Source organism: Tenrec ecaudatus, chromosome 2 (genome assembly GCF_050624435.1).
Source record: "Tenrec ecaudatus isolate mTenEca1 chromosome 2, mTenEca1.hap1, whole genome shotgun sequence".
Taxonomy (NCBI): domain Eukaryota; kingdom Metazoa; phylum Chordata; class Mammalia; order Afrosoricida; family Tenrecidae; genus Tenrec; species Tenrec ecaudatus.
The window spans coordinates 144,427,962-144,441,424 of NC_134531.1; the positions used below are offsets into that span (position 1 = coordinate 144,427,962).

The window sequence follows — 13,463 nt, forward strand, 5'->3', positions numbered from 1 at the left end:
CTGCTAGGTGAAGAACAGAGAGTCTCTTAGAGCCAATGAACTACACCCCTTTGGGTCCCCTGTCGAAGACTGGCTCCAGACTCTGGAACCTTCAGAGAATCTGGGAGAAGACCAGGTAGTAAGTATCCTCTACTGAGACTTATTGGAGCAGAGTCAAAGAAGAGGTCTAGCCTAGCCTATTACCCAAACACCAAACTCATTGCCGATTTTGAGTCATAGTCCATCCTATATGACTCAGTAAAACTGCCCTGTGGGTTTCCAAGACTAGATCTTTAAGCGATTAGAAATCTTCATCCCTCCCCCCAAGAGCGGCTGGTGATTTTGAACTGCTAACTTTAGGGTTAGCAGCCCAACATGTAACCCAATGCCATCAGGGCTCCTGGCCTAAGCTATAGGGTACAATTAACATGGAGTTGAAGGTAGCAACACAAGAATCAAAGGATGGAGCAGAAAAATACCAGGACATACTCTAAAAAACATGAGGACTAAGAGGAGGGTGGAAGATTTAGAAAGAGCCCTGGTGGCCATATAGTAAAGCACTTGGCTGCTAACTGAAAAGCCAGTGGTGGTGGTTTGAACTCAGCCAGAGGCTCCACAGGAGAAAGATCTGACAATCTACTTCTGGCAGGATGACAGCCTAGAAAACCTGTGTTGTTAGGTGGGGTCGAGTCAGTTCTGATACACAGTGACCCTATGCACCACAGAAGGAAACACCACCCGGTCCCGTGCCATCCTCACAATTATGTTTGAGCTCATTGGGTTTTATTCTGTCACATGGGTGACTATGGTGACACGCTAACAACAAGGCGTTTTAGCTACATTTAGTAATGGGGGCAAGGTCTGGGGCTATACTGGGTGCTGTTTTGTACTTGATGGAAAGGTCTCATAATCTTCCTTTGAAATGAGTCTTAACATCTGATGTATGTGTGTGTTTAAATGTCTTCATTTCTTTTCAATGTTTTGCAAGTGAGTCAATGCTATCTTAACTTCTTTTACTCAATCATTTAACTTTTGAGGGTAGATGACAGTTAAAAGGGGATGAGAAGATAGCAATATAGCTTAGTGCTCTATGTGGCAAGGCGGTAGTGCCCTAGGACTGATTTTTCTTTTTTTTTAGGACTGATTTTTAATACCATCTTTGCCCACCACTTAGGCAGTTACTTAAACTTCTTGGGCTGTTCGATCTATCAAACAAGGAACGTAATTTTGTCTCTTTGGTGATTGTAAGCAACTACAGCAAAAAAATGAGAATATACATTTAAATTATATAGCGTGCCTGGCACATACTGTTTTACTTAAGTATTTCACAAATTATTGGCAATCATGTCTCCTGTGCTTTTTTACCAGGGGGAAATATACAATGCAATGTAAATCCCTCTCCAACTTTCTTGTAAATTCCTCACTACTACTCTGCTGTTTTTCAGTTTGTTAAACTGCTGCTGGCTCCTGCTTCCTCCCTTCTGTGACTTGGTGAGGAAGAGCAGCACTGACGATTGACTGACTTAGCTGACCACATTTATGTACCTGAAAGACACAATGAGCAGGGCACAAATATTTAGAGAAAACAGATGTCTTTCACGGGATTTGTTGCTATGTGTAAATAGTGAAGGTGACTTGCACTACTACTATTTTCCAAGCAATTAAAAAAAGAAAACCTAAAACTCTGCCGTACAAAGAGAGGACAACACGCAGGCATTATTTAAAACCCCTCCTTTTTCCATCTGTTTGCCTGTCTCTTTGAAGGTAACTGAGACTCAAATTTACCTGGGAGTCAGAAACCATCTAATTGTTTCCTAACGTCTTCACCTGCTACTACATTCATTCTCTTTTTAAAAGGGTTTAAACTTCGGTGGAGAGGGGAGGTGGTGGTAGTACTGGAAGGCGTTTAAATAAAAGGTGGTTTTCTTCATCCTCAAGAGGAAGTAGTGCCGTCAACATCTTTTCTCCATCTGCTTGTTTCCTCCTCCCTCTGCCCAACTTTAAAAAAAAAAGAAGTGGTTCAGATGTAACCACTGTAACCCTCCACCACCACCCCACACATATACTCCCCCCCAACCCAGCAACTGAACCGCCTATGATGTCATAATCACAATCCCATTACCTCATCCTGATGGGAGGGGGTGGACACAGAGGGAGGAGAAGGGGTGATCAGACGTGGGCCTTCCCCAGGTTTAGCAAGTGTTCTGGGTGAGGGCTAATGACAGGACCGAGTGCAAACGGCCCCGCTACCGTTTCATGTCCCATGCTTATCGGGTTCGAGCCCTTCGGGCAGCTGTAAGAGGGGCTCCAGGGACCCGGAGCAGGCCCTCATCGGCGCGCGGACTACACCTCCCAGCAGCCTTCGCGCCTCGGACGGGTCCTTGGCAGAGGGGAGGGGGACGCCTTCACCGAAGCGGAGATGTGAGGCCGGCCCGGAGAACAGGTGAGAGGAGCTGGGGCTAGTACTGTTAGGCGTCCCGAACCAAGGGAAGCGCTGAATTTGGGCCGATGGAGGCCCAAGAGGGCCCGGGTGATGGCTTTGTTTACCTTTTTCTGGCGTCGCTTCCCCCGCGGGCCTCACGACGTGCCTCCGACTGGGCAAGTCCACCTTCTGCGGTATTTGGGGGGGGAGGGATTCTCTACGGAGGAAACCATTTCCATCCCCCAATGGCAGCGGTAGGCTGGCTCCCGACTGCGCAACCCGAAAGGGCTGTGAGAGAGCAACAGCGTGGGCCTCGGGCCCTCGCGGGTGGTTCGAGAGGGTTCTTCGGACGGGTGGGATCCTCCACTCTCCTTAGGGGCCTGTTGGTTCGCGCCGGCGCCTTTTAAGGGCACCGTGGGGCGAGCGGAGCGCTCAGAGCTGCTCCGGCCGCGGCCCTAGGAGCTGGAGGAGCCGCGGTAGGTGGCGGAGGGCAGGTGGCGCTGGGGCCTTGGGGTGGGCACCTCGGCCGTCCCTCCTCCTCCCCTCTTGCCCTTCCCCCAACCCGGCCGCCCGCGCGGCGGAGCCTTGCAGGCCGTCTCCGCGGGGAGACCACGGGACCCGGTGGGGGAGGGGGTGGCGGAGTGCTAAGTCCCAGACCCTCTACGGCCCCTGCGTCCTGAGTTCGCTTCCCGGGACCAGATGATGGGAGCTGAGTCAGAAGAGGCAAACGACAGCCCCGTTGAGCGGGCCCTGGCACCCTCCTGAGGGGCCAGCGGACGCCCTATGCCCCACCCCGCAGGGACAGGCAGAGCAGCAAAGGGAGAGGTTGAAAATTGGTGGGGGCCTAGCCTTTTGCTTCTTCAACGGGATTGGGGGAGGGGTGCACCCCACTTGTCACCCCTATCCCTACCAGAGCCGTATGGTGGAAGAACAGTCAGGTCCCCTATTACCTATGCATGCGCCTTCCTGCCTCTCCTGTTTTTCTTTAGTCTCCCCCAGAGGTGTGGGGCTGGGACCTGGGGGAAGGTCTCCAGGGCATCTGTGATTCTCCTCTCCCTTGCCTTGGCTTGATCCTAAGGTCCCCCCGGTTTCAGCACACCCTCAGCATCCCCGAGTGGCCATAGAGACTGCTATGCATGGGAGGTGGGATGAGGCGCTGATCTTTATTTCAGGGGGCTGCCGATGGAGGGCAAGGCTGGGCTGAGTTTGGCCTGGTGAGATGGTGGGGAGGGCCTAGAGGCCTGCTGCTCAGGAAAGGGCTGAGCCCTATGCCAGTTAAGCTGAGAAGTTTTAACTTGTTTGGTGAACGTTCAGGGCTCACTCTACACCACCCCCACCCCCCCACCCCAGATAGACAAAATGGAAGGGAAAGGAAGGCGGCCAGAGAGAGCTACTTAGACTTTTTTCAATGCCTGCCTGAGAAAGAGGAGGCCCCTCGCGGAGCTGGTTTGCCTTCTTTTGTGTCCTGGTTTGATTCCTTATGGCTTCCGTTCTGTTCCCCCTCTCAGCCTGGCCTGTTTTAGGAAACTCAGGCTGAGAGTGTCAGTTGTGTGGTGGTGGTTGCATTGTTCCAATTACCGCTGTGTGTGGCCACATCCCAACAATTAAAATGCAGAAAAACACAAAATCACTCTCTTCACTTGATCCCAGAGAGGGCTGTTTGGCCAAATGCCTCATGAAAAGCATGAGAGCGTTTGCTTCACCCCCTCTCCTCATGGCTGGCCAGCGGAGGCCTAGGGTCTCTGGGGTCAAAGCCTGCAGTCAGGTTCCCGCTCTGGTAGCTCCTTGAGGGCAGAGTTAAGAAATCAAGAGGAGAAGTGATCTAAGTATTAACTCTGCCACGGGAGCATAGGAGAAGCAACTACAGGCAGCTCTCAGGAAGCTCGACTTTGTTCAGAGTGTAATAATTATGCATGAAAACGATAGTTAACTATAATGATGATTGACTTCTCTGGCACCTTTTCCCCAAAAACTCTCAAGTAACATTCAAATGTATTCGTCTGCCCTTCCTGTGTCTTGTGCCCCTCCTCCTGAGGTGGGACTGGAGTAGGATGATTTTTTTTTTTTTCAAAAGTAGAGAGTGATCTGCCCCCAAGGTCACAGCAGAGCCCTCTTGGGCTTCTGTTGGTACGCAGCCAGGAAGATAGACTCTATTGCCTTCTTCATCTTAATGATATCATCGCTTCTGGCATCCCGAGGCTTTGTAGAGTAACAAACAGGAGGGGGTGAGAAACGGCAGCCTATGTGGACTCCTGATTTGCACAAGCCAGATGGTATGCTGCTTGTACATTTTTCACATTGCATGTTATATCCTTCCTGCTATAGTTTGCGGTTATTCTGCCCGTTTTACATATGGGTAATCTGAGGCCAAGGCAGGTTCAAGGATTTGCTGAAACTGAGCGGAAGTTGGATTGAGATTTAGATTCTTGATCCTTTTTTCTCCCCACTCTCCAGTATGATATGCATCATCTGGTCAATTGTCTGCCTGCTGGTCGTTTTGGGGAATGGACAGAACAAAATGATGGTGACACTAGGCTAACCTTCCCATTTCTTTGAGCAAGGCCCATTGGGCAACTGTGTAGTCTTGAAGCCTGCCCTCTGATGAATTGGTTTGTTTCTATTAGAAATTGCCCCTAAAAATTAATCAAGAAGAGCATCTTAATTAATTGTATTCATGGTCCTCGAGTTAAACACTTTGTTGAATGAAATCATAGAGGAGGAGTTGTTACTGTTTTAATACCTGTAGAGTTGAAATCTAGTGAAAATTACCATTAGCAGTCCTTTATCCTATTCCCATTTTACCAAACAATTGCACACAGTATCTGTTGGGAAACAATTACATAGCTGGCCAGGCTAAGGGAAGATTTACAATTCTGTTTATTCTGACTGGTCTAAAGCAGAAAGTCATTCCTACAAGCAGCCTTCCCTCATTATTCTATAGTCTAGGGGAAGGGTGTTCTCTCTTTGGACTCTGACTGGAAGACTAAGAAAATATTGAGTTAATCAGGATAAAAATTAACTGTTTGGGCATCCCTTAATTTTCTTTCAGCTTTCTGTGGTGCTGGGGTTCTGGGTAGACTCAACCAAGCATGAACCAAGTTAGGAGTGGCAAATAGGTTTCAACTTGCTTGTCAACTCCAGTTCGTATTACTGGCTCTCTGGAGTGCCAAGTTCAGAATGTTTTTTAAGACTATGTTTGAGACTCTGTTTAGGCTTAGCAAGAAAGATCTGTGATCGATTAATAATGTCTGCCAGAGTCATAGGGGTGCTGTGGTATGTGTGCCATGCATTTTCCATCTCTAGACCAGGTACATCTCTAATATCACTTGGGGCTGGTCCCTCTGTAATTGGCAGACTCAGCAGGCATGACTGGAGAGGGAAGTCCCAATGGTGCTAGAATGGTGCTGCAGTGGCAGAAGACGGCTCACGAGTGAGGTCTGGAAGAACGACAGGGAAGACATCCATCATTTGCTCCAAAGTGTGCAAGTCAAATCCTGGGGAGAATCATGATAACCCTGATCACTGAGCAACTACAGAAGCAGACTCTGGATGAGCTGAAATGCACACGCTTCAGCATCAGTCTGGTAAAAGACCAGTCTTCCTGCTTCTCCACGACCCCCCCTCCTTTTTTTCTGAGGCTATTTGTTGCTACTACTTCATTCACCCCTGTCCTGTGCTATATCAGTCATGGTACTTGCCCTGGAGGAGCCCACTAAAGGCTCAAAGCCTGGCCCAAAAGGAAGGGGCAGGGATTGTTCCACTGATAAGAGAAGGGACACAAAATGTGGGTGGAGAAGGGTTTGAGGTATTGGAAGATGTGAATTGTTTTGCTGACTAACTTTGGGAAGACAAGAGGAAAAGAGAGCCTAGGAGCCCCTTCAATCCCTCCAGCCCACACATTGCAGGGATGAGCTGAAGAGGGCTGCCTGGAGACCTATCAGTATGTCCCAAACCCAAATGACTGGAGCTTCTTTCTCTCTCAGCCTCTGCCTGATCATGCAGACATCGCCAACTGTGGGAACCCTTTCCAGCTTGTGTCTGGTAAGGCGAGCGCGCGCTGCCATCAGCTCCTTAAAAGTAACTTCTTTTATTAATTTCTTAAAGATCCAGCCAGAGTTTCTTCAAACCAACAGATGCAGTAGATGGGGGTGGGGTTGTAAAGTTTATGGTAAATTCCATTATCTTTTATTCCATTTCCCATGAACTTTTGAAACCCCTTTGTAATGTATATTATCTCCACATTTTTATTGAACACAAAAAAATTTGCATGATATATTTTATTGTATATTTTATTCTTTTCACTTAGATTTCCATTAATTATGTTGATTAATTCCTTGAGTTTTGTTTCCCTTTTTTTTATAGATGTATCATGGTTTATTTAACTGATCTAGTGGTAATCTTTTAGCTTATACCCAGTCTTTTATGGCATATAAAACTCTACCTGTGTCATTGTGCATATGTAAAAATCTGAGGTATAAATTCTCAAACTATGGCTTACTCAATCAAAGGGCCTCTGATCAGAGAGCCATTTAGATAAGGAGGACAACCTGCACCCTCTTATCCATGCCACTAGGTCATTCTGCATCTTGTTTTATTTTCTGGGAGACATAGCAAGTGAAGTGAGTTGGCAAAAGCATCTCATTCCGCTCTGCCACTTCTCTGCTCAATACTTGCCAAGAGCAGGTACTATGCCATATGCACACCGTGGACATGCGCTCCAGTTCCCATGGAGAGGAGTAGTGGGGAGAGGTATTGCTCAAAGTAAAGTCTGCGTTTTCTCCACCATCAAGTCTTAGTTTTGTATACTTGTCAGTTACTTCAACTAGCCAGCCCTGCAAAAGCCAGCCAGCTAGCCAGAGAAAGATGGTGTATGCCCTTTGTCCCATAATTAGGTGTTTCCTAAAAGTCACAGTTTGGGAGAGAATGCAGTGATGGCTAGGCCATTTAGTCACTTTGCCTTTCGAGCCCTACGTCTCCCCGTTCTGTTTGGATGTGAGAGAAGGCCAGACACAAAGGAACATAAACTTCCTGCCACCGAATTGATACCGACTCCTCGTGGCCCTGCAGGACAGAGTAGAACGACCTCTGGGTGTTACTGAGACTGTAGCTCTTGTTGACAGTGAAATGCCCTGTCTTTCTCCTGACAAAGGAACACAGGCAGCATTAAGTCGTAGGGTTTCCCAGGCGTAGGTTCCTCTCTACTCTGTTTGCCACACTTGATTACTTCTTTCTTCTTGGCAGCACCCTCCTTTTCTCTTGGTGCTGTTGACACAGCGCGCAGAAAGGAAGGAGAGCATAGGCCTGCTTCTCATAGCCCCGGCTGGGGGACACCCAGTAGGGATGGGTGACGTGGGATGAGGAGTACACAGAGCATACACTTCACCCATGCGGGCCCGTGTTGCTTCCCTTGGAGAGGGAGGGAGTGGCAGCAGACAATACATGAAAGCGTATTCGAGACTTCAGGTAGCATAGGGGTTAAGGAATCTGGCCTTCGCAGCTCTTAGCTGTGATTCCTGCTTTGTTCTTTTGATTGCTGTGTAACCTTAGGCAAACTACTGGACTCCTGTCATCTATGAAATGGAGATAACAATAGGCCCTACATCATAAAGCTTGAGGGGAGAATGAATGAGATGGCCTACGTGAAGTGCTCAGTGCTTGCTGTAAAATGTGTGGCACGTGGTAAACTTGTGCATAATGGCCGCCATCATTAACGTGACTTCCTGTGACTGCCTTGCAGAAGGTGCTTCCTGGAGGGGCCTGCCCCACTGTTCCTGTGCCGAGTTCCCTGACAGCCTCAACCTCAGCTACCACTCGTCTGGCTTGAGCCTGCACCTCAGACTACCCAGCCGGGGAAGCTCCCCACAGGAACAGCCCCTCCCCCAAGTCCTAAGTCCTGAGCCCCCAGACCCAGAGAAGCTCCCTGTGATTCCCGCTCCTCCATCCAAGAGGCACTGCCGCTCACTCTCAGTGCCCGTGGACCTGTCTCGCTGGCAGCCGGTGTGGCGGCCCGCCCCCTCCAAGCTGTGGACTCCCATCAAGCACAGGGGCAGTGGTGGAGGGGGCGGGCCGCAGGTGCCTCACCAGAGCCCTCCGAAGCGGGTCTCCAGCCTCAGGTTCCTCCAAGCTCCCAGTGCCTCTTCTCAATGCGCTCCAGCCCACAGACCCTATAGCCCCCCTTTCTTCAGCCTTGCCCTAGCCCAAGATTCTTCTCGACCCTGCGCTGCCTCCCCACAAAGTGGCTCCTGGGAGAGTGATGCCGAGTCCCTGTCACCTTGCCCACCCCAGCGCCGCTTCTCCCTGTCACCCAGCCTTGGCCCACAGGCCAATCGCTTTCTACCCTCTGCCCGGAGCTCCCCTGCATCCTCCCCAGAGCTGCCCTGGAGACCTCGAGGCCCCCGGAACCTTCCCCGGAGCCGCTCCCAGCCTTGTGATTTGGATGCCCGAAAAGCTGGGGTCAAGCGGCGCCACGAAGAGGACCCACGACGGCTGCGGCCTTCTTTGGACTTTGACAAGATGAATCAGGTGGGTTGGAAGAACTTGGGGAGTTAGAAAATGGGGGGACAACTCTGTTCTGGTGCAAGCTATCTCTAGCTTCAAGCCCTGTTGGTAGGGCCTCCCCTGAAGCTCGCTCTGTTCTGTCTGAGCTTCTGCTAACGTCACCCACCACCTGGTTTTCCCAATGTTGTCTGGGTTTTAGCAGAGAAAGCTTCACATTCTGAGAGCCTTTCAGACCTGGATGCCCCAGAGAAACTAGAGTGAGATTTTTATTAAACGATCCAACATGAATGCCAGGGTCCCCTGCCACTTTTCCCTCCTTGGAAGAGGCATCAGTGACAAAAATCCCGTCGTCAGTGTCCCAACTCCCCTGGTGCTCAATGCTGCTGCCACTTGCTCTTTGCTGCTTCGTGTGGGGCTTAAGCAAGACAGACTGCTGCGGCCTTCATCTGTTGAACAAATGGTTTTTGACTTCTCACTGTGAATGCAGTTGTGTGCATTTGCTCACTCTCACATTCATTCTTCTGGACCACTGGGCCTCAGACCAGAATTTATTTGTTGGTTCATCCTGGCCTCCAACCACCCAGCAAACGTATGCTAGAGACCTACAACTTCCCAGCTTCTGACTTGGTCCTGGGAATTCATTAGTGAAACACGTAGACAATATCCCTGCCCACGTAGAGCTTTAAAAACACGGGTCTAATCTTGAATCTTTTGGTATCTATGGACTGTTTCTTTGCCCCCCTCAGAGAAATGTGCATGCATACTATATGTTGCATATTTTATCAGGGAACTGACCTTACCCTAAAGCCCAGGACTCCTGTCTTCAAGGGTAACCGGAAGGGACAGTGAGATACCACTTGGGCCAGGGCAACAGGGGCAGTTAGCTTCTTTGCCTCCTTCTTACCTTTGTTTGTTTGTTCAACAGAAACCGTACTCAGGAGGTCTCTGTCTCCAAGATGCAGCCCAGGAAGGCAGCAGCGTTTCTCCACCGTGGTTCATGGCCTGTAGCCCCCCACCCCTCTCTGCTTCCTGCAGCCCCGCTGAGGGTTCTTCCCAGGTGCTGAGTGAGAGCGAAGAGGAGGAGGAGGAGGGGGCTGTGCGGTGGGGGCGACAGGCTCTAAGTAAACGGACACTGTGCCAGCAGGACTTTGGGGACCTGGACTTGAATCTGATTGAGGAGAACTAAAACTGAGAGGCACCTTCCTGGGGCCACACAGACTGACTCTGTTATGGCTACTAACAAGTGTCAAGGCCCCGAGGCCGTGGGCCCAGCCTGGGAACGGGGGTGAGTGGAGGGCCTCCGACTCAGGGCAGCCGGAAATCTTCTCGCTCCTGGAAGTGCGACCATGCCGAGAGACTGGCTGGGACAAGATAAACGGAGCTGGTGGCGGGAGGGACAGCCCCAGAGCAGACCCTTCCTATGGCGGCCCTGAGAGTGAGTACCCCTGCCCTGAGAAAGCAATGGGCAGGGAAGGAAGGGGTCTGCTGACCCCAGCTCGGGGAATTTCACTAGCCCCTTTGCTTCAAAGGGCACTCGTGTCTTAGAATTTGGCCAGGGTGGGGGGGTTCAGTCAGCCTCCTCAGAGGAATTGTGTGAGAGTGTGTGTGTGCGTGGGCGTATGTTCAAGTAAAGGTGTGTTTGCAGAGCCTTAGGGAAGGAAGGCTTTTGCTCCTTGATAGCAGAGCATCCTGATAATCCAGGTGCCTGCGTTTTCACCCGGACAGTAGGCTTGCACAAGGAGTTACGAGGGCACCAAGTTTTCCTTTTTTCTAAATAGCTCTGGAGCTAGACTTGTAATCTGCAAGTCCACCCACCCCCACCCCCGCCTCTGCAGAGGACTCTGTTTTGGGTCCCTGAAGTGCTGTGATCTCAGCTAATGGACTTTGCTTCATCCCCCACCCCTTAGGTGGGTGTCTGATTAGGGACTGGAGGGGAGTCTCCACATTGGGAGCTGGCCTTTTTTCCCCCTTAGCAGATTGCCTCGGCGACACATATCCTGCCTCTCTCACTCTCGAAGGAGAGGCAGGCACCTTTGGGCAGCGGAGGCCGTTGTGAAGGGCTCCTTCTCTGGCTTTTCCTTTCTGTGGAAGGGACCTTCCTGCCCTTCCCCTCTGACCTTGGAGGGCATGGACAAGGGAGGAAGGCCTAGTATTGGTCCCAGGATCCCCTGGAGGCAGACATGCAGCAGGAGATACACGTTGTTCAGGCCTTATAGGTCCGGTGAACTCATCCCATCACTGCCCTTTAGAAGCAGGCTGGGAAAAGCCTGTTCATGTGGGATCCAGGCCCAACCTCTTTTTGGACCTGCTTAAGAAATGGGTGTCAGCTTTTACTAGTTTGCTTGTCTTCCACTCCTGCCAGGAAATGTTTACTCGACTCTAATTGGCCCTGAGAGACCACAGGGAGCTTGGGGCTCACTAAGGGATCGGCTGAGGAGGGCACAGCAAAGGCTGTGAGGGGCAGTTGGGAGTTTGTTGTTGTCGGATTGGGTTTCCTTTTTTCTTTTTTTTAAAAGTTTTCCATCCACAACTTGAGCCAGGACAGCAGGTCTCCGTGGCCACGGTGACACAGTGATAGGTGTCAGGGCTGCAGTCACCATGCGAGGGCTGGCACTAGTGGAAAGGTATACTGAAGCCACCACTCAGTTGTGGTTGTTGGCGAGGCTTTATCCAGCTTTGGTTAAACCTTGTAGGACCAAATTGGACCTGCTTCTCCCGGTCTTTTGGAGAAGGACCATTTTCTTTTCACTTTCCAGGGTGTGTTAGGACCCCTAGTGCTCGGGGGGAAAAGACCAAGATCGCTTATTTTCTTCCTTGTGGAGTTGAACCTGGCATTTTCTAGGTCTCCCGCATGTCAAAGAGCAGCAGCAATGAGGCTCCTGCCTCCTTGCCTGCACTCCGGAGGGTAGAGGTGGCCATGTCTTCTGGAGCTTCTGCCACGCAAAGGCTCTACCCTTCCAGGGCTCCTCCCCTACGAGTTACCACACGCATTACCCAGGGGCCACCGGGTCCGGGGGCGGCGCCTGAGAGAACTGCTCTGGAGAAGCCAGGGAAACTGAGCCTAGGAGTTGACCATCCTCAGTTTCATTTCTTCCCTGGCTCTTCTCCCTCTTCAGGCCATAATACAGGCCATAATTTCCCTGGTGCCAGCTGCTTTTCTCCTGGGGCACCCTCATCCCTGGACTCTGCTGCAGATTGGCTGTGCCAGCTTCCATTAGGCCACTGGCAATGCCAGGGGGTCCTCTGCAGGCCCTAAGCTAAAGAAGTGAGGGCAGTAACCTCTGCCTCCATCCTGGCTTCCCCCAAAGCCCCAGGGCGCCCTCCTTAGGGGAGATAGTCTATGGAGACCGCAGTGAATTCCATTTAAGACTGGAAAGTTAAACTGGCAAGCACTTACCATCCTGCTTCCCAGTCTAAGCGGTTTCACCTTTGGGACAAGCCTTTTCAAGAAGTGGTTCATTTTGCTTTACACAGTGGATCTGTTTCAACAGTTCTGTGTACTGCTGACCATTTAAAAGCAGCCTATGATTGCTTTTTTTGTAAAGCGAGCAACCTCCCTCTACCTAGCTGTTTTGACTATTTGGATTTTCACATACTGGGCTTACCCAGAGCAAAGCACACCTCTCCAGGGCTGTGGTTGACGCTGGGTAGCCATCTGCATCTGTGCTGTGTGTGTGGTGTGGCTGACCAGTAGGTGAGTATTCCTGCGTGCGTGAGTGAAGCCACTCCCAGGCTGGTGCTCTCCTCCTGTGCCCGGTGACTGCCCAGTGGCAGCTCCAGCTGCCCTTCACTCCCACCTGCTGCCAAAGTCCCTGTGCTAATGGGATTACAAATACAAAAAGTGAAAAAATAAAAACAAAAAAATTTTCGTAAACTTTGTTTTATATTAAAAAAATCCATAAGTTTGTGTGTGTTAAACATGAGGTCCTGCCTCTGTGGCTGTGTTTGAAAAAATAAAGTTTTATTAGAATAACCCATTTTCCCAATCAACTTTGTGTACTAGTGTCTTCTTCCCTTCCCCACAAAGAATGGCAAGAGGAAGCAGTCTGGGTGAAGGCCACCTAACTGTCAGTCCCTTCTAGCACGTGGTTGGTTGTTAGCCCTTGGAGAGCAGCATCAGGTCCCTAAGCCCTTCAACTGGCCAAGGGTCATAGCCTATGGCCCAGGCATCTGTTAAGGCCAGGGTTACTTCTAGCAGTCTGGTTTGCTCTGTTTCCCTGATACTTCTTCCTGTCTCCCCTTCTGTCATTCCCACTTCGAGCACAGTGAAGCCAAGTAAGAATACATTCCAGCCCCTTGAGAAATGCTTGAAGGTGTGGTCAGGAACTTGTCTTGATGAGTTTGTAGGTTAGGGGAGGTGGGTAAATGGTAAAGTGGGAGACTTCACCAGGCATCTCTTAAGGGATTTCATCATCAGGATTCAGATTCCAAAGCCCTAGGCAATTTCTCCATCCTGAAAACATGGCTATTAGAAAATTTTCCCAGCAGCAGAGCTGCTCTTCTCCTAGGAGATCTTTTCCCGTTTTAATGTGCAGCATTTGCTGAAAGCAGCCGTGTGGCTTTC

General features: G+C 50.4%; 1 protein-coding gene across 2 annotated transcripts; it reads left to right on the plus strand.

The window, feature by feature from the left end:
* The first annotated feature begins 2,676 nt into the window (after window positions 1-2,676).
* On the plus strand, window positions 2,677-12,897 carry FAM53C (family with sequence similarity 53 member C). 2 transcript variants are annotated; one of them, XM_075541620.1, is made up of 5 exons: window positions 2,677-2,877; window positions 5,756-5,985; window positions 6,385-6,442; window positions 8,139-8,923; window positions 9,825-12,897. In XM_075541620.1, the coding sequence occupies exons 2-5, from the start codon at window positions 5,908-5,910 to the stop codon at window positions 10,083-10,085; spliced, it is 1,182 nt and encodes a 393-aa protein (XP_075397735.1). In that variant the 5' UTR covers window positions 2,677-2,877; window positions 5,756-5,907; the 3' UTR covers window positions 10,086-12,897. The 2 variants fall into 2 exon arrangements, with proteins under 2 accessions (XP_075397735.1, XP_075397736.1); XM_075541621.1 differs by lacking the exon at window positions 2,677-2,877 and adding an exon at window positions 2,939-4,674.
* Window positions 12,898-13,463: the final 566 nt, after the last annotated feature.

Excerpts from the sequence above, each read along its gene's own strand:
- FAM53C (XM_075541620.1), top strand. The coding sequence starts at position 5,908 with ATGATAACCCTGATCACTGAGCAACTACAGAAGCAGACTCTGGATGAG. Across the intron at positions 6,443-8,138 it reads CCCTTTCCAGCTTGTGTCTG|AAGGTGCTTCCTGGAGGGGC; the intron begins GTAAGGCGAGCG and ends ACTGCCTTGCAG. Across the intron at positions 8,924-9,824 it reads ACTTTGACAAGATGAATCAG|AAACCGTACTCAGGAGGTCT; the intron begins GTGGGTTGGAAG and ends TTTGTTCAACAG.